Source organism: Rhyacophila brunnea, unplaced genomic scaffold (genome assembly GCF_057557595.1).
Source record: "Rhyacophila brunnea isolate RB1 unplaced genomic scaffold, BYU_Rbru_1.0 scaffold_14, whole genome shotgun sequence".
Lineage (NCBI taxonomy): Eukaryota > Metazoa > Arthropoda > Insecta > Trichoptera > Rhyacophilidae > Rhyacophila > Rhyacophila brunnea.
The window spans coordinates 25,110,606-25,136,990 of NW_028232796.1; the positions used below are offsets into that span (position 1 = coordinate 25,110,606).

The following is a 26,385-nucleotide window of genomic DNA, read 5'->3' on the forward strand; positions in this document are numbered from 1 at the left end:
TACCGTACTTTTATTTTATTTTTCTCTATATAGTTCTGCCATCATATCAGATACCTGATAGACATATTATTTACCACTATCTGTTGCTTGTCCAACACAAATCCAGTGAAGTATTAACTACCAGAAGATCAGAGATGTCCCTTGACAAAATGCCGCCCCTAGGCAGCGCCAAAATGCCTCCCTATTTTTTTTATACAGTATTTTTTATCATCCTTTCATAACACCAATATCTAAGACATGTGTTGTGTGGATACATTACTAACAAAATATATACCACTAAATCTAATTTAAATGCCATCTCTACTTCAATAGACAATATTACGAGTCCACGGTTTTAGATACATTAAAAAATACACCTGACAACTTTTTGAAAACTCGTGAGTGACTGGAAAAAATAATCAGATAAATTAATTATGTAAGTATGTATCTACCTGTAATTCAAATATAATTCGCAAATCTGCATGTGTCATTGCTGGTCATCAATGACGTTACGTCCAAGGACAATGAAAGTAAACTAGACATCGCAAACCCGACCTTTAAACCTTTTATGTTAATTAATACATTTTGTTTCAAACCAGTGGGGTGAATTTTTTAATGTAAAGATATTTCCGTTATTACTATATATATGTACCAACCTATTTCGAAATAAGTATACCTAATGATTCTTCTCGATTTGCCGCCCTTCGAGGAACTGCCGCCCCCAAGCGATGATCAATCTGCCTACCCCCACGGGACGTCACTGCAGAAGATTATGATAGTTGAATAGGTTTGATCCTAGCGGGCCATTCTAACATATCACTTAACATCAAAAAAGAGTTAATTGTGATAAATATATCACGTTACGTATTCTGGCGGTTAATTATGTAAAAAAGTTAACTGTCAAAAGGTGATATCTTTTAACAGCCCCTCTCTTGGCCGTGCTAACTTTGAAAATGAGACGGAGTATGTCAATTTTACATATTGAGATGCAAGATTCAAGTGTTGTACTGCAATCGCAATGACATGACCACTAAAATTGTAGGTTATGTTGATATGTCTGACGTGTCAATACTAAATTCTTGTGTTCGGCTCTTTACCGACTAGATGGCGCTGGTTCGGCTTTATTCGCTTGTGTTCGGTCTTATCCGCTTGGGTTCGACAGCACGAACATATCTGAATTTGACCGACATGTCTACCAACCTAAATGTTCGCTGTATTATAAATTAGAGATTCAAAAAAACATCTTATTAAATTGTCCTTTTTGTTCACAGAATACTTATCCTCTATCGGTAATTTTGCCCAAATATTGTTTTAGTAATATCAATACACTGGAAAGTAAATTGATAGTATTTATTTAGTAAATTTATAGGACCTGTAAAAACATTTTACAGTCATTATTAGTCTGTAAAAATAAATAACTCAAAAAGACCCACATTAATAGTGTGTTCCAGCAAACGTTTCAAATGGTTTGACATGTCAAGATTGGCACAATGCTCATGCGAACCACCAACCAAACCACTTCTTACGATCTGTCAAATTGATACCTGGCCATTTTCATTATATTCCGTATCTGTCATTTCCTTAATATATTGCGTTACCTAATAATATTTTTAGGATTAAGAAAAATCGAGATGATAGCTAGTCTTCAGTAATTAATTTATAATTGCCTTTGTCTTATAAATTATATATTTTATAATATATTTAAAATAAATGAATGACAATTAAATTTGTGTTATTGTAAACGACGAAGATTGGAGCTTCATGACAAGTTGACATTTCAATAAATGTATTGCTGTTTTAGACAAATAAATTATTGAATTAATTTTAGGTACTGGCAATCTAACTAGTTGTCGGAAATCGCGTTCCCGCAAAAATCTGACGGTTTCGGACAGTCCGGTTTGATTTTTTTGGCTTCGGTTTGCTGGAACATACTTAATATCACATATGTAGGTACTAGTAAAAATAGGCAGAATAATAATAATAAAGAAAACAGTGTATTTATTTTTAAAAAGAATATATATTTAAAAAAATATGTATGTACAGTAAAAACAAAACAATGATTCGGTTGGTCGATAGTGTGCGTGCGGATGGGGAGAAATACTAAATACCTGGCAGCTGATGAGCGCATATTCGTAGGTATTCGTACTCATACAATCCACGAACTGAATCTTTGTTTTTACTGTACGTCTCTATAAATGATTATTTGTACAATAGAAATGATTTGACACTTCTGCGGAAACTGTAACCTATTTTGTAATTACAGTAGGTATACATCAACCTATTAACAGCTAGCTAATTTAAGGAATTTGGCACATGAATAAAAAGATTAGAATTAATATTATCATAAGAATATAACTGCTACCATTATACTATGTATGGTGCAGTTCAAATTGTAACCTTCAAGTATAATGGTGTGATATTACTTATACGATCATCGCACTGCATTGGGGGGCACTGGAAACAAATATAGCATTTTCTATTTTCTTAAGATCTTGGCAAGTCAACAAAGATGTACAATTTCTTTCTTATATGTGTATCTTCTAAAGTATTCTAAAATTTATGTATACTAATAAACACGAAATGACATTTTTATTGACTTGTCAACATTTTATGAGAATAGAAACTGCTTTTTTTGTTTCCAACGTGTTTTGTTTTTTTGTTCAAATAGAAAAATAATTGTTTTGTAACAATTATCAAAACAATTCGATAAACAGTTGCATTACAATGAATGTACAAGCTATGCGATCATCACATAAAACGCAAAAATTTACCACTGTGATATTTCAGTCAAAATGCAAAGTAAAATGGAGAAAATATAAACGTTGATCCAATTTTAATAACCACGTGGAAAAATTGAAATTTTCTGCGATGATTGGATGCAAGTATGTTGCTGTACAAATATCTAGGTATTTTTATTTTCTGGCGCGGATGGAAAAAAATGTTCACATACAGATGTTCCTGGTTTGGACTAAGCTTGAGATTTACAATATAGAACAATCAATGATAATAAATGCCGATTCTTTGGTAAATTTTATTGTATTTCCTAAAAATATTAAATTTGGAATATTTTGGAATGTTAGATGATGTATTATACCTAATATACGAATGTTTCATAAAAATAATAAATTTTTAAATATTACTAAATAAACTTATAAAAACGGAATTAATTTGAAAATGTTTCCCCAAATGTGCTCCAAATGTTTTTCCTTGTAGAAAATCGCATTTCCATGAAGTCACTATCACGAGAGAGACGTAAGGCTGTATCAATACCATTTTGCAAAACTGTTGTATTGTTTTCATCAACGGTATTTGGGGTGACTATTGAGCCGGCATTATTATCTATTACCCAAATGCCATTAACTTGGTCACATTTGATAATATTCGAAATATCATGCTCATACGGATTATTGACGGATTGAATGATGGGAAATCCATTGTCTCGCATATCTTGGCATAATTCAAAGAGGATCGGAGTCCTGACGTTATAGATTACAGAGTTGCCAAACATAACCACCGATGTTGCAAGTTTCACCAAGTTCAAAGAATCGTAAAGCGCTCCGATGTAAATGACCCCCAAAGGCCTCAAAAGACTCAGACACATCTTCTTGTCGTTGATGACGCACTCATTTTTACGCTTTGCGCAAATCTCCGCCGCGTAATAAAGATGTGCAATTACATCATCAAATATCTTCTCTGGTTCAGAATATCCCATCTCCTTTTGAACACTATAAAAAAAACAAACAAAAAAATTATACATCTGTAGAATACAATGTCGAATATAATATTATATAAAACTATATTGGAATTACACATATTTTTGTCACCGTAGTTGGCTACACTGTGGCTAAGTGGTGGGATCCAGCATGGAAACTATGCTTGCTGTGAGCAACTGTATCGCTCGTTCAATACTGCTTGTAAAATTTGTCAAGCTTAATATCATCTTCATTTTATAAACATCTGATAACACAGAACAGCGTTTCACGATAAATTTTAATCACACGATTCTTTTATGAATGTTGTACAACATAACGACTAAAAGGAAAAAAGTTGGTCGTTGACTATAGTGGTCTGACTGAAGACATATCATGGCGGTAGTCAATATCCACATTGGATTGTAGTGACATGATGAATGAATGAATACGAAAAATCGATAGAGAAAAAATATTTTATACCTGGCGTAGTGGTCACGTTTTTTATCAAGAGCCCCCGCAACCTTTATGAAGATGTCTGATCTTGCATCATTGTCCATGGCTCCCCATGGGCCTTGCATTTTTCTGGCCATACTCACACACGTGGAAAAAACATTACTGAAATTTAAAATAAAAATCATGTGAACCTTAATTATGTAACAATCAATAATTAAAATAGCGGAGAAGTGGTGTGACCCATAAAATACCCAAAATGACTTCCGTAAAGGTTGTAGATTTATGTATGTTTTCCATAACATGTTGAATAAACACACATATTCATTTTGAAGAGTTGTGACTGTTGTTGAGTACTGATTTCGGACTGCATCACATGCAAGTGCTGAGGATTAAACAAATATGTAGTGTCCCGCTCAACTTAATCATGACTCAGTCCATCCAAGGTCTCGGTAGAAGGCACACGCTCACACACACAAAGCTAAATTAAAATTTTACTTAATCAAATCAAATAAACGGAAGACAAATTTGTTCACACATGTTTCACTAATAATCCACCTACAATCAAATACCATAAATACAAGTGCACCTATGACCAACTTGAGTGAATAAATATGAGATTGTAAATTCTATATAACTGTTTTCAACATTCTATAGATGAAGTCCCGTTCCCAAATGATCCTTTATTATTGTAGTTTTAGTACCTTAAGTATTATATCCGTTTATTCGTGTGACAAGTCAAACGTTTTGCACATCATGTCCACAGGAGATACTCTAATGTCAGGAATACAATGGTTATATCTTTTCATACAAAACGACTAAATTTTTGAAGCCAGCTTCATACATAGATAAAATGTATGTAATGATGTGAAAAATTCTCCTAAAAGTTCGATGACATCGAGCTACTTTATAAGCTGCTTGTTGGCGAATTTAAAAGCGGGCGAGTCAGCTAGTGCGATTGTGATGATGACACACAAAACTTTCCACTCGCTCAGAAACCACTAGCTAGCGACTATTTTGACAGGACGTAGTTCATTTATTTACCGGGAGGTCGCCATTATCGCTATACTGCGCAGACACAGATAGGCCCAAACGCCAGCGTGTAGCGTGTAAAGTAGCCCGGTTTTCAACTTTTCTCGGTAGATTGTTTACAATCTGCTTGTTAGTGTGTTCGATGATGACACTGGGCGAGTTTACAAGCAGATTGTAAATACGCCAATAAGCAGCTTGTAAAGTAGCTCAATGACATCGAGCCTTAACCAATTTTACATTCACAACTGTTTACAACCTCCGCGTCCAGAAATTGTGTAGAATGTTAAGTATGTAATAACAGATTTTTGGTTTGCCTAAATAGACTAAACAAAGGCTAACATTTTATTACAGTCGCCAAATCTAGCAACACCTAAATCAGGTTAACATGCAAATAATTACTTCTTTGTTAGGTTGATATATTTTGTTGCAGAATAATAATTTGACTACTTCATTTCTCAAAATGGTGAATATTTGCGCACATCAATAAGAAAATATTACAGGGAATGTTGATAGCTTGTACGTGTTTAATCTCCAGCAACTCAATTAATACAATCACTGCTGAAGTTTTAATTACCACATTTAAATAACACATTAATTATATTGAACGGCCAACTGTTTCAAACCGCGCCAGCCGCGGTGTTAGCACTAAATGAGTTAATAATACCATTTTTAATCAGCTGGCATTGACATTTTTTGGTAATACATTTGCTTTAAAAATTTGTCTTTTATTAAACATATTATGTATCAGTGCAATGGCAAGTAATTTTAAAAGCTCTTTTTTTTCATTTAAGTCAGTGCTCGAAATGGAAAATTTTACGAACAGGAACGCTCAATAATTTTTCAAAAATGTGCAATATTAGATATAATATCTGTAATATAAAAAAATATCTTAGTTTTACATAATGTACTTTATAAAACATTTTCCTCATCACCTTCGCCCGAATCAGTTGTAACATAAAAAATATATCATAATATAAGTTTACGAAATCGTTTACTAAAAAATACATCATTCATAATAATAATAATTGTACAAATATGTATACCTAAATGTAAGTATATGAATCTAATTGGAGTAGGAAACATAAAAATATATGAAATAATGGACAAACCAATAGAATTGTCCATTTGTTTCGTCAGTAGTTTGAATAAAAACATGTAAATAAGTGTAAATGGAAACATGAGTGAAGATACCTTATCGTTATTGATTTTTGGGTTTTCACCACGTGTACTTCTTCCTTCTTTCCTCGATATCATATAATATCTCTTGATAATGGCCTCTGCAACAAGCCCGAAACGTCGAGCAAAGAATAAAGAATTACACACGGTGAAAACCCAAAAATCAATTACGATGACAAACAACTGTGAAAGTCTCAAACAGAAGATAAGTACATTGGTTAAACCAAGTTACATGCTACTTTATTTAAAGCTAGTACCTAAATTGGAAATATTTTGATTAAACAATTTTTTAATCACATCAAAATCCATCATGTACGAAAAAGTAGGAGCATGGTTCATAATGAATTAATTTAATAAAATTACGTACTTAATGAATACACAAGTTTTACGAATGTAGCATTCATTATTAAATATGCATAATTTTAAACAACCCCAGACTTGTAGATATTAGAAAAAAATATTCAAATATTTACACCATGTGGGCATGTGGGATAATTTATTCTAATAGGTTTCTGATGTTGTTGAAACTATTAATTATTATGTAAGTAAATTCCCATTGGATTCCTCTATGATTTTATTAAAATGTATGCTACCTCTTTTATTTCGACAACATCTATCGCATGAGTTTTCGCAATGTATTATTTGCTCAATGCAATCTATATGTTATGTATTATATAATATATAGGTGCATATGAGGGTGAGAAAAATCACGTCACACAGTGATGTTCCTAAACAAAATGCCGCGTCAATTTTTCTACAGTATTTTAAATCTCCCTATGATGACTCAAATACCTTTGCGATAATAGGTATATGAAATTAATAACTAATACATAATATTTATTCGCTTTTTATGTTACTAGGTATAAGATAGAGTTTAGACATTTACCCAAATCACCGGAGTGTAAGGTCCTATTCGATACCCAACTTCTATAGGGAAACAACTCAAAATACATTGTTCTAAGATTTCGTCGTTACCACTTGGCAATACCTACACAGTTTTGTTATTTTTACTCATTTGTACTCTGCTATTATTGTACAGTAGGTACCTATATAAAAATCCTTAGTACTATCATAGTACCACTATGTTTGTGGTTTGCATAGTATGCGACAAGTTTCTCCAATCACAAGACAAACAATAATTCAAAACACCAACAAAAACTCACAATCAAGACACGATAATTATTATAGTACCTACTTGATTTAGGTGGGTATGTACTTTTTTATAATTATTATGGTTTTATAAATAAATACTACGACGATGTAAATGACCACGACCACGACCTCTTGTTAGTCGAGGATTGCTGTTTAAACTAATATTTTGTAAGAAAATTTATTCTTTCAAAGCCCTCAAATCAAAAATTACATGTGCTATTTATTAGTTATTGTTTATAAAACCTTTTTTTGAGACAAAAAAATCTCTTCAAGCCATAAATCTTCACCGACAATATTTTTTTCAATGCACAATAGGTAGGATTCATTGTATTATTATTGAGTAGTAAACAGCTTTGCTACGTAGAAGTTTTGTGAAACAAAAATATGGACTAAGTAGATACCTACCTATATTGATTTATTTCAAAGGACCGTATTACTATGGTTATTTTAATATCCTCAACAATATATTTTTCCATTAGCTTTATTTTCTGTATAACATGAAGGATAGGTAAAGAGTTTAGGTAGGTACCTATCTACGAGTATTTTTTCACTGCGAAATATTTCTGCCGAACTAAAACCGAAATAAAAAATAAGAGTAGGTACCTAGCTCAGCATGATATGGGTAATACTATGAACGTTTAAATTTGTTCGTTCCCCCTGATGAAGATGCCCATAAACGCAAAAATTGTACAGAGACCACAGACATTTTAATTTACTTGCACAATAGCGCTATTAAACCTCCTTGGATGTATATCGCTCCATATCGATGGGAAGACACCTTGTTGGTTGCATACCATCTAATATCAACAGGTCGACTAATGAACGGCCTCGATTGTCTTATGATGTATTGTGAAAACTATGAATGCGTCAAGCCTACCTAGTACCTAAAGTTAGCTATCCTATATCCTATATTTTACGCAATCGTCAATCGGACAGTTATTGTTTTGTTTCTTCCATCCATTTCTCTCCCGTTTCATTCCATAAAATATTGTGACTTCCACTCCCGTATTGATTACAAATTTAATGTACTCAAAATCATAACTGTTTGGTAACTCGCGATTTACACTCTTACCCAAGTCAGCTAAGCCCTGTGGTTCATACCAAAGTGTCTAAAATCCAAGCCTTGGTAGATACCTACACAAAGGTAATTTATTTATTCATAAAACATTAATTAACAAATGAATTATTTTTCACAATACCTATGTAGATATTTCATGTGTTTTAATTGAAAATCAAAAAAAAGGTGCGTAATAATTTAACGTTATTATCGATATTAGTAGTAGGTACCTACCCTAAATAAATGATGTATTTTGTGATTTTGTCTGCAAGCAAAAAAAACTTGTTGAATAGCACTGAAGAATAGAATAATATACTATTATCTCATATTGTCTTAAAGAAAACGGAAGAGAGCAATACAGTCATGTAAGGGTGCTTTCTTCAATAAAAACTGTATTTTTTATTATCAGGCATGGGTTGTCTAGAAATGCATTGTTAGGAAAAAATATACCTAGATGCATTTCTAAGAAATTTGCCTGTTATTATCGACATGTACGAATTATTAAAAATCAGGGGTAGTCAACAAGTAAAATCATTGTTTAATATTTTTTTTTTTTCTTTAAATATATTTATATACCAATTCATATTCCTCAATTTCAACACAATCTGAACCGGAACGCTATATTAAATATTCTGATGAGGCTCGAGAATTTTACGAGACATCTCGCTATCAGGATTCCACGAGAAGGAACGGTAGATTCGAAGAATCCACGAGACGGAACGGAATTGTCAACGAATTCACGAACCGGAACGGCGCTCCGGGGCGTTCCGCTCCATTCCGAGCGCTGATTTAAGTGTACCAACAGATGGAATTCAAAACTTATGGATGTTGTTTTTAATGCATTGTGTCGTCGCATCTATTCTATACACAAAGTTCAGACAGTCAACTTATTTTAACAATTAGGTAACAGTCTCAATATATAAATATGATAAACTACCCTCGATAGCCGGCGACAGCAGCCTTGTGTATAGAATAGATGGGCAGATCCGATTACGTCGAGCTATTATCACTTTCATCCACATTAACAAGTTTTTTAATCCACATTTTAATGTTACCAGTTGGAAGAAAATAAACCTAAATCTGCATATCTGATAGGTATACCACAAATGATTATAATATCTCCAGTTTTTAGTGAAATTTAGTTATACACAAAGTGTTTCTTACATACCTAACGATATTATGTCTCTTCTTAGGAATTGGGTATACACTATTGAAATTTGTGGATTGGAAAATTACCTTATCACTCACATACATATTATCATGAAATGACGACCATATTATGAGACAAAGAAATGAGAATTTAGCAGTAGTCAAATAATATTGCACCGTGAGTGTAAAACCAAGGCATCTGCAAAATCTTTATTTGGATATATTAGGGTTTGAAGTTTTCGTTTTGTTAGGAGAAATAGAGTTTCTAAAAAAAAACCATAATATTTGGTTAATGCATATCTACATTATATTGCATGTTCTTTCAGTTATTTCACTATTACATTATCAAGTTCACAACTTTTGCAGTTGTTTTGCATTTAATCTCGAAATTGAAAAATTTGCAGATGCCTTGGTTTTACACTCACGGTGCGATATGTATAGAAAGTTTCAGTGGTTTATCAACATGGTGAATGGAATATTTTATGAACATTGAAAAATACATTCGTCAGCAAGGGTGGATCTGAACCAATAACATTCCCAACCATATCCGATCCTAATAGGATCATTTGGGCCTCAACAGAGTGGAGGTTTGTATAACAGATTTTGTTTTTACGAGAAATGGATGTCAGCCACTTGCTCAACCTATTAGGCCATCCGCTCACGTTAATACTCAAAAAAGACGAGACTGAAACTCCAGTATCTAGCTAATGTATTTCAATGGCGGCTCGCTGACGGCAAGACTGGAATCTCTCAGTTTCAAAACCAGTTCTGAAACCGAGGAGACGCGACGTACTAGTCTCCCAGTCTCTCAGTTGCCAGTCACCCATTAAACAGTGGTACCAATATCAGTAGATTCGATGAAAAAATCATATTTTCTTACCAAAATTGCTAGCACTGAACTGAATTAAACAAGCAATAGCAAGTCAAGACGTCAAAAGTTAAAACTGGGCGAACCGATTTTTAATTTAAAATATGTGGCAGATGTTGAGAAATACTCCTGCCTGTATAATTACAGGCTGCCAGAATATTCCCGTAAAGATATTACGGAAAAATCTTAGAATGAAGTAGGAAAGACAATGGGTTTGACAGTTTGAGATTATTAGGTTTCAGTATCGCCGTGTGCGAAGCATCAGTCACTGGCCAGTTTATGAGTTTCATCACCAACCAGTTTGTAAGATTACAGTTTCTGCGTGAGCGAATGGCCTTAGGTCCATACACAGATTGAAAAACAATATGTGTACTTGCCAGACCCAGGATTCGAATCTGGGACCCATATATAGGCCGATATAGCTATAGCTATAGGCCGATGCTTAACCGGATGGCTGCCAATGATGTCCGACTTTTCCGTGAACGGAACGCCGCTCATACAAAAATGACGTCTTTGGACGTCCCGCTTTAAACGGGAAAGGGGGGGTAAATCAATTATTTTAAACATACAAATATGTTATAAGCAATTCTAATGTACTTCTTTTTTGGCCATCATTATCGAGCGATTGGCTGACCTACATTACCGAATACAAAGACAAATACATAAAAAAAAACACATCTAAATAACTCTTCAAAGGTAATTGAAAAATTGCAGGCACATACCTCTTCACAAGATAGTGATTTGTATTCTGGATTCCAGTTGTATTTTCCGACTTCAATTTTGTAACAACCATTTCATCAAGAATTCCTGAAACCCATAATAGTGAAATATATTATTATATGTATAATGAATTAGTCAAATATTATAGATAGATACAGCATGGAATCTTCTATATTGAAAATGATTTTTTATTAATATGGCAGGTAGGTGTCATACCCACATGAGAGACATTTAAATATACTAGTAGACAGTGACGAAGGGTAGAGGACGGGTGTTAAGATTTGACATAATTAGTGTAAACTAAGCTTTATCAGTCAAACGTATTTGTTTTCATTGAACTAAGACTACAATTGTTGATAGTGTTTTTTAGTTTTTAAAATTCAATTAACCCCTGCCTAATCCAAGCCATAGTAGATATAAATATCTAAAATTCTGCCATTAAACCATACATAATTTTCGATATTTTATAGATAGAAGGCAATACCACAAGTTCGCGCCACTTCCCCCGGTCCATCGCCAACTCTTGTGCCTCCCGCCATGTCAGACCTGCAACACGTAGGTCGCACCTGTAGCACCGCTGCCGGGTGAGGGAGGGCCGGTCACGGCGATGGAACCCTTGAGGCTGTGCCACAAGGGTACGAAGTCACACTCTTTGGCGGCATCCGGAATACGTGTCCCAGCCACGTAAAACGTCTCTTCGTGATAGCCTCAATCACCGAAAGCTGCTGTGTCTGCTCACGAACTCGGGTGTTTGTAACGCGGTCGTACCAATGTACCCCTAAGATTCGGCGGAGACATCGATTCTCAAAGCTCAAAAGCCGAGACTCTTGAAGCTTAGTAAGATGCCATGTCTCACAGCCATGCGGGAGCACAGGTAGCACGCACGCGTTAAACAAACGACATTTGGTCCTCACAGAATACAGCCTTGTACCTCCATGCGACTCCAAGTTGGTTGAATGCATACCCTGCCATACCCATGCGGATTCCAAGCTCACTATAAATACCACCATCGTCGGTAACCGTGGCACCTAAGTATTTGAACCTGGACACCAGCTCGACGGGCAGACCAGAAACCCGCAGAGGAGTGTCGGCGTCGATGCATGCAGCACTGCACATGAATTTGGTCTTAGCCGCATTCAGATGAAGACCCACACGTTTCGAGTTCGCGGTGAGCCTGTTCACGGTTACCTCCAACCGTTCGATCGTCGAGTCAAACACGACTGCGTCATCTGCATACTCCAAGTCGCACAGTCTTATTCGCATAGATCGGTTGTGTCATCATGATGTAGCTGTATCCTACAGGGCGAACCATCTTAATAAGCATTATGAAATCCATCATGATGATAAAAAGAAAGGGCGCAAGTGCACATCCTTCCTTGACTCCTGACATGATTTCAAAGAGGTCAGAGGATGTTCTGGCTGCTCTCACGTTACACTCTGTATTGGTGTAGAGAGCACTTATCACGCCGACTAGTTTCCGTGGGACACCATAGCCTAGCAGAATTTGCCACAGAGATTCACGATGAGGGCTGTCAAATGCCTTTTCATATTCCACGAAGTAGCAGGCGACAGGTATATTCATCTCTTGATACTGTTGCAGGAGGCATCGGAGAGTAGAAATATGCTCCGAGCAGGACTTCCCTGGGACAAATCCATTCTGCTGCGCACGCAAAACCTCCAGCATGGGACTTCTAATCCTGTACAGGAGAATATGCGCTAACACCTTCCCGGGAACGCTGAGGAGAGTGATACCTCTGTAATTATTAATCTTGTGGGTCACCCTTTTTGTGCAGAGTAACCACGGTACCATCCCTCCAGGCTCTGGGGCACTGTTCCCTCTCCCACACCTCGCGCAGAAGGTCACACAAGGACGGCAATATGGCGCTCAGTCCGCAGAGCAGAAATTCTGCATGGATACTATCATCTCCAGGAGCTTTCTTGCGTTTCAGTCTTTTGACTGCCTCTTTAATTTCAGCAGTGGTCGGAGGATCTTCGCAGAATCCTGATGCAGTAGTGATTCCGAGGGCGGTGATCTCCGATGGAATATCGAAGGGATGCAATGGAGGTGGGCGATTCAGGACATCACTGATATGTTGGCGCTATAGCTCCTGAACCTTTGCAGCTTCAGTGCTGTCCCTGTGACCTGAGGTTTGATGTAGGCAGGGTTTAATGATTTAAAAAAAACTAACCAACACCATCTGTTATTCTTAATTCAACGAAAACAAATAACTATGACTGAAAAAGTGTGCACTATTGTCGGATCGCCCATATGCCATACCTAAACTATTATGGTTTTGTTAGGCAGGGTTTAATTGATTTTTAAAAACTAATCAGCACCATCTGCAAATTGTATTCTTAGTTCAATGAATACAAACATGTATGACCGACAAAGTTTAGTGTGCACTATTTATGTCGAATCTTAACAGCCTACATCCACCCCTCGCCACTGGTAGCAGAACCACACACGGTTTTCTACCAGTTGTATATTAAATAAAAGCCATGCATAATAATTATAGAGCTTGTGATTTCTCGACCATTTACATTTCTCGAGATTCGAGAATTCTCTAAATCAAGAATATTTGTATTCTCAAAATTTTAAATTGGTCTTTTGATGTCTCAAGATTCTGGAGAAATCATCATTCCATTCAGAATGAAATTCGAGAGTTTTCTTTAGCACTTCCAGCCAAAAACCGGGTAAATTCTTCTCCTTTTGGCCAGAGATTTTTAACTGCAAAATTTAAGCAATTCCATTCAGAATTTTGACGGAGAAATGAAGTTTCTTGAGAAATGCAAATTTTTTGAGAAATTCCATTCACTTTCTTTTAAATTCCAGCTGCGATCGGCAGCTTAGCCTAGTGACAATTTTTCGAGACTCTAATAATTGATGATTTCTCGTGAAATAAAAATTCTCGAAATATCGGATTCGAGTTTGGCCGTTTCTGATTATTTCTCGATAATTCTTGATACACCTCTACATGATACACTCTATATGAATAATGAAATAAATGAATTAAAATCTACCATATTATGTACATATCAGTGGCGAAAGGTGAAAGTAGGCTGTTACAAATAACTGGCTGACACAAATAGTGCACACTAAACTTTGTCAGTCAAACGTTTTTGTTTTCATACATACATACTTTATCGTATGGTAGATGAAAACATTTATAAATATTATTTATATTCAAATAAACTGATTTAAATCACAGAATTCATTCAATAAATCTAAACCCCAGAGAGGTAAACATTTGAATGCTGTGTGATCGAATTTAACTGATTTTTATCATAAATTGCCAGTATTGCCGTATATACTTTGCGAAATTTTGCACAGTAGGTAAAATGTTAATTATGTATTTGGATAAAAGTATTATATTATATTATGTACCTCGTTTTCCACCGATAAATCTGTTCTCAGTATCAAATTTCACTTCCATTGGAACGGTAGGACAGATGTGGCCGAATAAATTCTGCCAGACACAGGTAACATTCGCAAGCAGTGAAATCTCATTGCTCACCGACTGGTTCTCGCACCACACTGATAAAGCAGACGTTGGAACACTGTTGATCAAGGAAACTGCCTCTTTAGTTGTCCTGAATGATTGGACTGAGATTATTGAAGTGAAAAATTCTCCAGTTGCTAACTGTTTTATTAGGTGCGGTGAAATGTCATTCAGTAAAATCATGGGTTTAGACGTATCGATGTGTCTTGCCGCAAGCAGATTATTCAGTTCAGCAATGCCTGTGTCTGCATCGGTAGGTGAGCGTGGCTTTACTTTGGCTAATCTTTCGCTGACTTTTACCAAAAACGTTGAATAGACGGACTCTTGCACGAGAAGTCTCTTCAGCGACCATGGTAACTGAAAGATGCAGATAAATTATCAGAAAAAACAAATTGAAAATATAAAGTGACTTGTAAAAATACATGGCAGGTTGAAAACTGGCATTTTCTGCCGTGTATCATTTAGCCGTGTGGCAATTAAAAACAGCACTAAGCCCCAGACTTGAGCGATTCACTTTACGTTTTCTGTATTCAACTCGTTACATCCAATCAATTGATATGACGACTATCTAAATGTTGTAAATTTACATTGAGATAATAAATACAAAGTCTGAAGTTGATCTATCAGGTTTTTATTATATTTTAAGAGTTTCATGGTTATTTGGATGAATTTAATGCCATTAATAAGAAGAAAAATAGTTTAACACATGCAACCTCTCTTTCTGCCATGTCTTTGTTAACTACAATTATTGAAGGGATCCCTATAAAAAGGGTCTATATGCAAAAACAAAAATGTTGTGTTTTGTAAGTGTAAAAAAAAGGTGTTCTGTGTATATTTTTAAAGATAAAGATTTTCTTATTTTAAAAATAATATTTTAAGATAACACGTAATAGAGCAAACAATAAAAAAAATCTAAGTAAAAGTATCAAATTGTACATCGCATGTAGACCCCTCTTCCACGTTAGCCAACCTTTTCGAATGAATTTTGATAAGAAGTGTGGCGATATTAAAATTAAATTCTCCGCGCTGTGTATACTGTTAAATAAACCCTTTAAATACAATAAAATCACTTTTGATACCAATGTATTTATAAACCCCTTTTATAGGGGACGCCTTCAATTAGTTAGATTTAAGTTTAGGAAATCAGTTATATAATGTTTGCGACTTTCACGGTTGTTTTTTAACGTAATATATTCTTGGGTTTCCACCGCGTGTACTTCTTCCTTTTTTTCAGCTGCCAATTAAATTAGCAATATTTGAATACCTTATTAATTCTATAGAGAGTAAGGTGAATATTACAAGGGTAGAATCATTATTGAAGTCTACAAATACTTACATATTCCCTACGTGAACAAGCAGCATAAATAACCATATCTGCGGCAGAGTCCTGATCGCAGTTTTCATAAACTGTCATCACCGAACCTATTTTCACTGTAAAAATATGACATGTCTTAATGGAATTTTGATAGGATAGATTTACTGTTAATAATGATAAAAGTTATGTAGTATAGTAACTCAAAATGTACATTTTGGTTCCAGGATTAAATTCAATAATGGATAATGTTATGGGTGGTAGAATGGTTATTAACCCTTAACACTCGAGTGCCGCCGTATCGGCGGCATTAGAAGTTTCCCGTATTACTCGAGTGCCGCCGTAGCGGCGGCACGCCAATAAAGTCATTTTTTGTAATATTTTCAGCAATTTTTATAATGCGATTTCAATCAAGTAAGAATGAATAATAATAAGTTATTACATTTATCTGAGAAAGAAGTCGGCAAAAGAATACTGCGTGCGTAATTTCTACATAGTATTTTTATCGGAATCTTCTCTTTTTTTATTCGTAGGTCGCTTGCTTGCAAGCAATGTTTTTTTGTCACATAAATTTTATTTATTGAACGTTCCCAGACTAGAGTGAACTGAAGTTGTTTGTCACGCATGATTTTGAAGTGTTTATTTTTTTTATTGGTTCTCGCTTGCGCAGGGGCGTCTCGTATAGTTTACAGTTTTATATTTGAATAGACTGTTTTTGATGACAGTACTTACTATTATATTATGCCGATTCAGAATCTTGAGTCAAATGAGTCAAATGAAAATTATTACGTATCGATTTATTATTTTTTGAGAAATCTTTTGATAAGGTGTACCGCACTGGGAATGAGTTGTTATGAGCCCGAAACTAATTTAGAAAATTTACGAGACGGCTGCTTATATTACAAGTGTATTTGAAGGCAAATCATTTGGATCATATTTACAGTCATAACTATATGTATGGACGATTTACACTTTATAGCCACTTCTCTACATACCGCTATTTCATTACGATTCTGTGATAAGCCAGGATTACATATTGGAGATTGCTTTGTGAAATACCACACAATGAAGAATTATAAATAAACTAAAAATAAGTACAGTATATTCATTATAAATCTATTTTATAGAAATAAAAAAAAAAAAAAATTTTACATTTTTTTCACCAATTAAATGTTTTATATTGAAATTATGCTTTTTACGGAAAAAAGTCTCGAGTGGGTGGTATGTACCTATAAAAAAATTTTCGAGTGGAAAAGGTTAATCTCTTCAATGGCTACCAGGTATTTCTTCGGATTTCGTGACAATTTTTAAATGAATTGTAGATGAAATTAGTAATTAGTGTTTGTAATTTTAATATTTGTTTGTCTATCAGTAGTCTAGATCAGTACTTCTCAAACTGGGGAGCGCAGCCCCCCAGGGGGCCGTGGAGCTCCTGCCAGGGAGCCGTGAAATATTTCAGTATTTGAAAAAAACAAAAATCATAACGTGATCACTGGACGATACCTGATACAAATCAGCCAAAATCTCGAGGTCGAATTTTTACACAATCACAATACTTTATCCAATATGGATAAGAATTGTAAAATTTAGTAATGAACTTAGCCTCTTACTTCATGACAAAAAATTAGATCTTTCTTCCCACTTTAGTTATGAAAAATGGATGTGTTTTACTTCATATTTGGTGGATTTCTTCGTGGTCAAAAGGTATTAATTAACCAAGGATGCACTGACATGTTTTCATGCTTGATTGAGAGTGTCTTCCCACCAATGAAATGTCACTCTCGACTTCAATTAAAAGTGTTATACATTGTCGAATCACAACGATTTTTCAACATATATTTCCCAAACGTAAATGAATACTAAAAGTAGAATTGCATAAGAACACCATTTGATAATCCTTAAAATATAATCATATTACGTGGGCAGCTCAGGAAGAATTGGTTGATATTAGATTAGATAATTCCCTTGAAGTTGAATTTAATGAAAGAAGTCTTGCAGAATTTTGGATAAGGTGACAGCAAGAATATCTGTCAATCGTAAAAGCAGTATTGTAAATCATAATTCCTTTTGCGACAACATACCTAACTATGCGAAATAGCATTATCATCATTACTGGTAATAAAAATAAACACAGGTACGTGTCTTTAAATGGAGACTTTGAGCAAACCCTGCGAATTAGCATTTTAAACATTGTACCGGATATTGATTTACGACGTAAAAATATGCAATCACCCCTCCCCCCCTCTCATTAAATTGTTTTAGCTGTAATTGATTTGAAGTCATCTTTTTTTTAATTTTTGCTTTACAAGCAAGTAAATGAAATATTTAAATACTGATGGTCACTAAAGACTAAAATTTTTGGGGAGGGGAGCCATGGATTTATTTTTTCTTATTTCAGGGAGCCGCGGTATGAAAAAGTTTGAGAAGCACTGGTCTAGATTATCGATATTTATATAATGTAGTAAAATATACTATATATAATATATATTACAAAATATGGTAAATATTAAAACAGGTATTTCGTAAAAATAGATTTTTTTTTTTAGAAATTTGTACTATCAAATTACGGTTTTATTTATAATCAAAATCAAGTATTTACTAAATTATACATATTTATAAACTAAGTTTATTAACTAAATATTAAACAGTAAATCACTTGACACAACCAGTTGTTCAGTGAGGCAGATATTCTTGAATGGCTTAGGATTCCTGACTTTCCCTAAGACCAAAAGCTTCAGTTCGTGTGTCTCGGTTGCATTGGAGCATGGCATAATTGTGATGCGGTCCTTGGGCAGTTTCCTCCCTGGTACATTACTTTCTTTGCGATGAACATACGTTTTACGATGGAGAAGTTTCCAAAATAAACTTGTCTCATCTGCGCTCTATACTTGTACGCGGCGGACTACTGAATTTGACAATTGAATACCGGCGAATTATAGAGCTTGATTTTGTGCTTTCAACTAGTAAAAATAACAGCGGATTATAGTAGTTGTCGGATAATCGAGCGGCGGATTACTGAGAGTGTACTGTATTTCTAATCAGATACCTAATTCATTGACCAAAATTAATAATGGCTCATCATGACTGTGATCATACACCGTTAATAATAAAGAGTTGATTTCATATACCTACATAACAAGTTAATAAAATAATTAATTGAGATGCTGAAGGTTGAACCAATACAAGCGCAACTTTGAATTAAAATATTTGATACCTAGTAAATTCTATATATATGTAACTGTTTTTAACATTCTGTACCCGAGGTGTCTTTCCCGGATGATTATTCATTACTAATACACAAAACAATATTGATATTTTTTTGTGTTTATTAATGTTTTTGATTTTTCAAAGTGGACAGGTGACGTCAAAACATTAAAATTATATTATGGTTACTATAAAAATAATATTGACATTTTATACACCATGTCCATGGGATATATTTCAATGTTGAGAATAAAATGGTTAAATATTTTCATACAAAGCAGTTAGGCATAAAGCCCATCAAGACGGACGAGCGGGCGCAGTCGGCGTAAGAAGCGTATATTCATAACCATAATCACACGCCTCTTGCCGCGCATTACCCTTCACCTATGTAATAAGGGGCCCAAGAAGCACAAAATAATTATTATTACAGCGTCTCTCATAACAAAGCAATAAAAATATTATATTATTTTTCGGGGCTTGTAATTAAATATCAGACACGCAATAACTAAACAAAGCGTACACTGTTCTTAATAATGGCTTCTCGCCCGTCTTATCGACGACGCTTCGAGGAGCGTGATTTTGCTTGCTGTGTTTAATGAATGGACTCCGTTGTATTTTCGTTAAATCGTATCGCTGAGAAGCGAAAAACAGTGACTCATGCGGCAGGCGGGCACAAGGCGTCGTCTAATCCAATGTGCGCTGGCGTATTTGATTACGTTGTATTTTTGACGATTTACGCGCCACTTGTAGAAATTTTGCGCGAGCGCCCCACTCGCTGCGTCAATGGGCTTTATGCCTTAGTCTTTGAATCCAGTTTCATGTATAAGTAGGTAGGAATGTAGTGATGTGAAAACTGCTTCTAACTCACGTGTTTATAATATATCATTTTTGTACTCATTTAATTCTCAACACCTGAATTCATAAAGATATCATGCCATTCCATACCTTTTTTATCATTGGGGGGAGTGAAGAAAGTCGCTTCACAAAGACGTTCCGAGATAATACTCAGAGATTCACATGGATAACTATGGAAATAAAAAAACAAAACAGAAATCAATAATATTTTATTAACCTTTTCTATGCCTCATGATATTACTATGGCAGTATTTGACAGGCCACAGATTTTAAACGACACACGTTGAATGTAGAGCGAAGCTCTTACTAAAATCGCTGTAACACCGATAATTTGTGGCTTAGCATTTCATAATTATTCAAACAGATGTCACTGTGTGTTTAGTATTTTAGATTATGCAAATCAATCGACAGTGGCTAGTAATTTGAGTTTAAAGTCGGACGAGATAACTCGTGAAACTTGTATGTGCGGCATTGCGATCACGGCCTCATAGAGCAAGAAAACTCGCTGAAGGCATAGAACCGGTTAATGATACATAGGCAAGGAATGGATAAAACCATAGCCAATCTTTAGTGTACAAGTCAGACAAAGTTACATGCCAAAACTCGATAATCCTATTTCATAGATTTCATTACTTATTAACGTTAAAAAAACCCTTTTTATGTTTTAATTTTTTGTTATATAGAATTTAAATAATGTAGCTAAATGTTCCATGATACTTTTTTTAAAAAACATTTTATGATTCTCATTTGATTAAGCGTCAATTATTACATTGAGTTACTTTACGAGCTGTTTGTTGGCGAATTTACAATCTGCCTGTAAAGTCGCCCAGTGTAATCATCGAACAAGCCAACAAGCAGATTGTAAACACTTTACCGAGAAAAGTTGAAAGCCGGTCAACTTTACACGCTACACGCCGGCGTGTGGGCCTACTGCGTCTGCACAGCAGAGCGCAGTAGCAACCTCCCGGTAAAAAACCAATTACGTTCTGTCAAAATAGTCGCTGGCTTGTGGCTTCTCAGCGAATGGAAAGTCTTGTGTGTCATCATCATAATCGCAGTAGCTGAATCGCCCGCTATTAAATTCGCCAACAAACAGCTCGTAAAGTAGCCCAATGTAATTGACGCTTTAAACAGTAAAACAAAATAATCTGGTTATGTATATTGTTTTTATCTTTTTTGCTATTATTCTGTTGTGATACGACGCATTGATTGGTGTATTCAAATTTCTAAATCGACCAAAAGTTTTCTCGATATCGGCTTAAATCAAACCATGTAGGAATGATAAATTCTACTTTCAATAAAAAAAAACTGTGTATAAACCATACCATATAATATTATTGCAGTTACACCGATGATATAATGAAGTCGTCTCTGTCTAACGGTAAGTATCATTGGAAATAAAATTGTGTCTGGCACTCCATTCTCAGCTATAAATGTAATCATGATCACAAACTAGTTTACCTCTGCTTAAAGATATAGAGAAGCAAAAATACTTATGTTGATTTTATTTATTTCAGGTTAAGTATGTACCTTGTAAATTGGTTTAGTAAAGTTGTGATGTACATTAAAGTACATGTAATGTTGTCTCCTGCGATTATTTCCACTCTATTACCAGCGGTGAAGGCAGCGGCGATTGTCAGTCCAAAGTATAATAATGGTGAACTATCATCCAAATACAATCGTACCATATCTGGAATAAAACATTATGATATTAATCACACTGTATGTTTAAGATGCTTCCCTGCTATCTTTTCACAGGTATTTATTTAAAGCTAAATTTTATAATCAAATGTCCGCTTTGATAGAACAATATGTGAGATCTGTGAAATGTGAAATTGAAGTCGAATTTAATTGTACCTACACTATCCATTAATATAAATTTATGTACTCGTTTAAGGTCAAAATGGAGATTTTATGGTATTTTCAGAGCATAAGCCTGGACATTCCTTAAACGTTGTAGATAATCTATTTATATAATTTTGAAGCCTTATTATCCTTTATATTTATTTTAAACATTTCGCACCGTGAGTGTAAAACCAGGGCATCTGCAACTTCCCTTGCACATGCGTATTATAACAAATTGATTAAGTTTTTTTGGAATGCGCATGCACACCAGAGAATATGACATGTCATTGTGTAATTTCAGTATTGCGAATATGCACCTCTGCTTCAAATTATAAAATAACAACGAAATTATTGCAGAATACGGATGATTTACAAGTATTGTCTCCACATATTTCACAGTCCCTAGGATGTCAATCATAAGGAATATCAATCAAAATGATACTTACAGCTATTGTATGAAAATCAAAGAACTTGCCTGAACCATTTGACATTATAAAATCATTGTCATTTTTGAAACGAACAAATAATTACGTAAACTACGCAATTTTAAGTGAAACCTTTACGAAACTAATTATATGGAATCTTAAGTATCTTTTAAATATATTCATAGTGTAATTAATACGATTTTTATATATTATTTGGTGGTAAGACATATACGAATTTAATGATCTTGCACTCCACAGAGGTCACGGATAAAATTTGCGGCAAACATCGCGACCTGCATCACCATTCGCAGATTCGAACATGGGTTAACCTTTTCTATGCCTCACGATATTACTATGTTAGTATCTGACAGGCCGCAGATTTTTAATGACACATGTTCAATGCAGAGCGAAGCTCTTACTAAAATCGCTGTAATGTCAATAATTTGTGGCTTAGTATTTCATAATTATTCAAACAAATGTCACCGTGTGTTTAATTTTTTAGATTATGCAAATCAATCAACAGTGGCTAGTAATTTGAGTTTAAAGTCGGTCGAGATAACTTGCAAAGTTTGTATGTGCGACCTGTCGATCACGGCCTCATAGGGCGAGATAACCGGTTAAATAGTGTTATCATTTATCGCGGATACAATCATTTTTTAGAACACACGCGGCATGTTAGAATAGAGCTACAGAGGTTTTTTTTTTGCTTCAATTTCATACATTTAGTCTCCATCTCCATAAAAGAAGACCATCTTTGGTTATTATATGAAAGACAATGCATAAATAATTTACCTCGACGTTCCCAGTTTTCACCATTGAAATTTTTCAAAAGATGAACCCATTTTGCGTAGCAGTTGAAATATTGAACAATTTTGTTGACATCTTCTTTGGTTGTCGCTTCCTTTATTCCTCTTTTTGTTAATTCAATATCTGATATATCCTTGGTATATTTTTGGAATTTCAATGCTATATCTTTCAATATGGCTTCTTTTTCCAAATTAGTTTTCATATGCCACACTGTATTTTTTACAGATGTCTTAGAAACTGTAATCTTGGAATCATAGCGTATAAAGTTGCCGTCATGCCAGGCACCAAATTCACCATACAGCAAAACTGCTGACTGACTTCCCTAGAATTACATAAAGTATTTATTACGTATTGCAGTGGCAAAGGGTGACTTTTGGAATGAGGTAGGCTGTGTAGACCAGAAATCAGAGAAAAAGAACACACTTGTCAGGTATATTTACAGGAAATAAGAAGATATTACTACTGATGAATAGGTAATAGGTACACGCCAATGATAACTACACACTAAATCGATGAAATTTCAAAAGCTCACTGACAATATAAAATTAAGCAATGAGTTTGAATTATGTATTTTCCTAAACATTTATAAAAGTAACATACGCTCAAAATATATTGTCAACTTTGAAAAAATCCGTTGTTGTGTACAATTATTGGAACAGACTCATTGCGAGGTTAACCAATTTTCACAACCTGTCAAATAGTATCGTAAAATGACAACATCGCGTCTCGCTTACTCTTGAAGAATTGACGTTGGGGAAACAGTCAGCACTTTTACATGTTATTTACATTACAGTTATTATCCTGATAGTTTATAATACACACTATTAGTGCAAATAAATCCATGCATGTGCACAGGCGCTATTATACTATTATTTGTTTCGCCTAATAATGAAAAAAAATATATAATTTAACATAAGTAAAATATCGTATGGAAATGATAGATCAATTATTGACAACGCGGTAACTATTAAGTAACATGTCAATGTGGATGGTCATATTGTTAATAACTTTTGAAAAAAATTAAATAGTAGGAAAGTACCTAAGTATGTACTACAATGTGTTTATACAATTTATGATTCTTGGAATTGGCTTAAATTCTTTGCCAAACTATTTAGTAGCATTTCTATATACAGGCGGACCTCGACTTACGAACGTTCGACTTTCGCACAATTCGCTATTTCGCACATTTCAAAAAAAATCGTTTTTTTAAAACGTCGCGCTGGCCGTGGGGTTAAGATATCCCCTTCTCGCTCGCTCACAAGCAAGTGCATTTCTTGCGTCACTTGCATCCTGCTCGCACCCGTCACTTTGCTTGTGAGTTAGCTAGGATAGGTGGCTTGCGCAAAAGCGCGTGCGGGCGTGTCATGTTGTACGTTTTGCTAATTTTCTTCATTTGAAATATTTCACCCTAAAAATTTATAAACATGAGTGAGAAACGGAAAAACTGCAGTGTTGATACGAACAAAAAGAAATCAAGGACTTATAAACTTCACATGACGTTCTGATTGCGGTGAATCTTTTGCTTCAATCGGACGTTCGTATGATACAAACAGGTCTACTACGATATGTTCAATTTTGAAAAATAAAAATAAAATTAAGGAATACGTTCAAAATTGTGGAAATATATTATCTTTAAAGGTTGTTTCTAAAGGACACGGGACAAGGACACATTATGGATGAAATGGAAAAATATTTGTCATCATGGATCGACGACCAACATCAAAAAGATGTCCCTCTGAATATTTCAATTATTCAAGCGAAGGCTCTTAGTTTGTACAAAGATTGGAAGGCTAGAAAAAGAAGATTCTAACACGATTTTTCAAGCAAGTAACAGTTGGTTTATATTAAATTCACTGGAAAATCGGCTGATGCGGATAAAAATGCTGCAAAAGAATTTATTTCCTCATTATCCAAAATTATTGAAGATGGAGAATATTCCTCTAGCCAAATATTTAATGTAGATGACACAGGTTTATTTTGGAAAAAAATGCCTAGTCGTACATTCTTATCTAAGGAAGAATCAGTTGCCCCAGGGCATAAACCTTCTAACAACCGATTGACATTGCTTCTTGGTGGAAACTTGGCTGGTGATTTAAAATTGATGCCAATGTTAATTTATCAACCAGAAAATCCCAGAGCATTGAAAGGGAAGGATAAAGAACTGCTTACAGTAATCAAATAAAAAAGCCTGGGTTTACTGCGTTAATATTAAAAGATTGGTTCACTTTACATTTTGTGCCAGCAGTTAAGCAATATTGTAAAGTTAATGATTTACCATTTAAAATATTTTATTTAAAATAATAAAAAGAAGAGTGGCAAAGAGTTAACTCTTGATAACTTTTTAAGGGAAACACCCGCAAACCCCACTTAAACATGTCTTTTAAACATCTTATATTTACTTGATAAATAAATATTTCAAAATACACACAATTAATTTTTTTTTACTTCCCTCTACTTTCGAACATTCAACATTCGCACACCTTTTCAGGAACCAATTATGTGCGAAAGTCGAGGTCCTCCTGTAGAAACATTTTCTTTATTTAGTACCTACTAAATTAACTAAATAAACCATAAAACCAGACATAAAACATTGCAAAATTTAAACTATGGTTTCAGATCAAGATATTATTTATGAAAACATAAATTGAGGGTTAGTTTCATTTTGTGATCATTGAGTGTCATTGACTATAAAATGTAATTTTAAAACATGAAAGGGTTCAATGATAAGGATAACATTAAATTTTGTCAAATATTGATAACAGAATGAGAACAAGACAATAATTAATTTAGGTCTTTGAGTATTGTTATAATTTGATCTTTACCATTGTTTCTTTGTCGTAATCCAAACAACTGAAGAGTTTAGCACAATCTTTTTTGCTTTCCATGACAATTCTCAAATACTTTTGCTGTCATCAAAATAAATGCCGCGTACAACACCGCCCGCAAAGTAAATTTATTATGATCGGTAAAACTTTTGCTAGTGGTGGGCTGCAGTGGTGCCATTTTTTCAAAGTGGAATTATAGTATTTGGGGGAAAAATATAGTACGCGTTGTCATCTGTTGAAAATGTATAGGTTTTTTATTTCTCAGAAAAAAATAACGGAGAATTTGAGAAACTCCGAGACCCCTTTTTATTTAGGTACCTATTCCGACCAAAAATGT

At 34.5% G+C, this 26,385-nt stretch overlaps 1 protein-coding gene across 1 annotated transcript; it reads right to left on the minus strand.

The window, feature by feature from the left end:
- Positions 1-1,993: 1,993 nt before the first annotated feature.
- LOC147075785 (uncharacterized) lies at positions 1,994-26,195 on the minus strand. Its single transcript, XM_085942087.1, has 9 exons — positions 26,046-26,195; positions 23,209-23,545; positions 21,677-21,836; positions 20,237-20,316; positions 16,112-16,206; positions 14,661-15,132; positions 11,278-11,362; positions 4,152-4,286; positions 1,994-3,704 (listed from the first exon to the last, which is right to left on the minus strand). The coding sequence occupies exons 1-9, from the start codon at positions 26,106-26,108 to the stop codon at positions 3,143-3,145; spliced, it is 1,989 nt and encodes a 662-aa protein (XP_085798213.1). The 5' UTR covers positions 26,109-26,195; the 3' UTR covers positions 1,994-3,142.
- Positions 26,196-26,385: the final 190 nt, after the last annotated feature.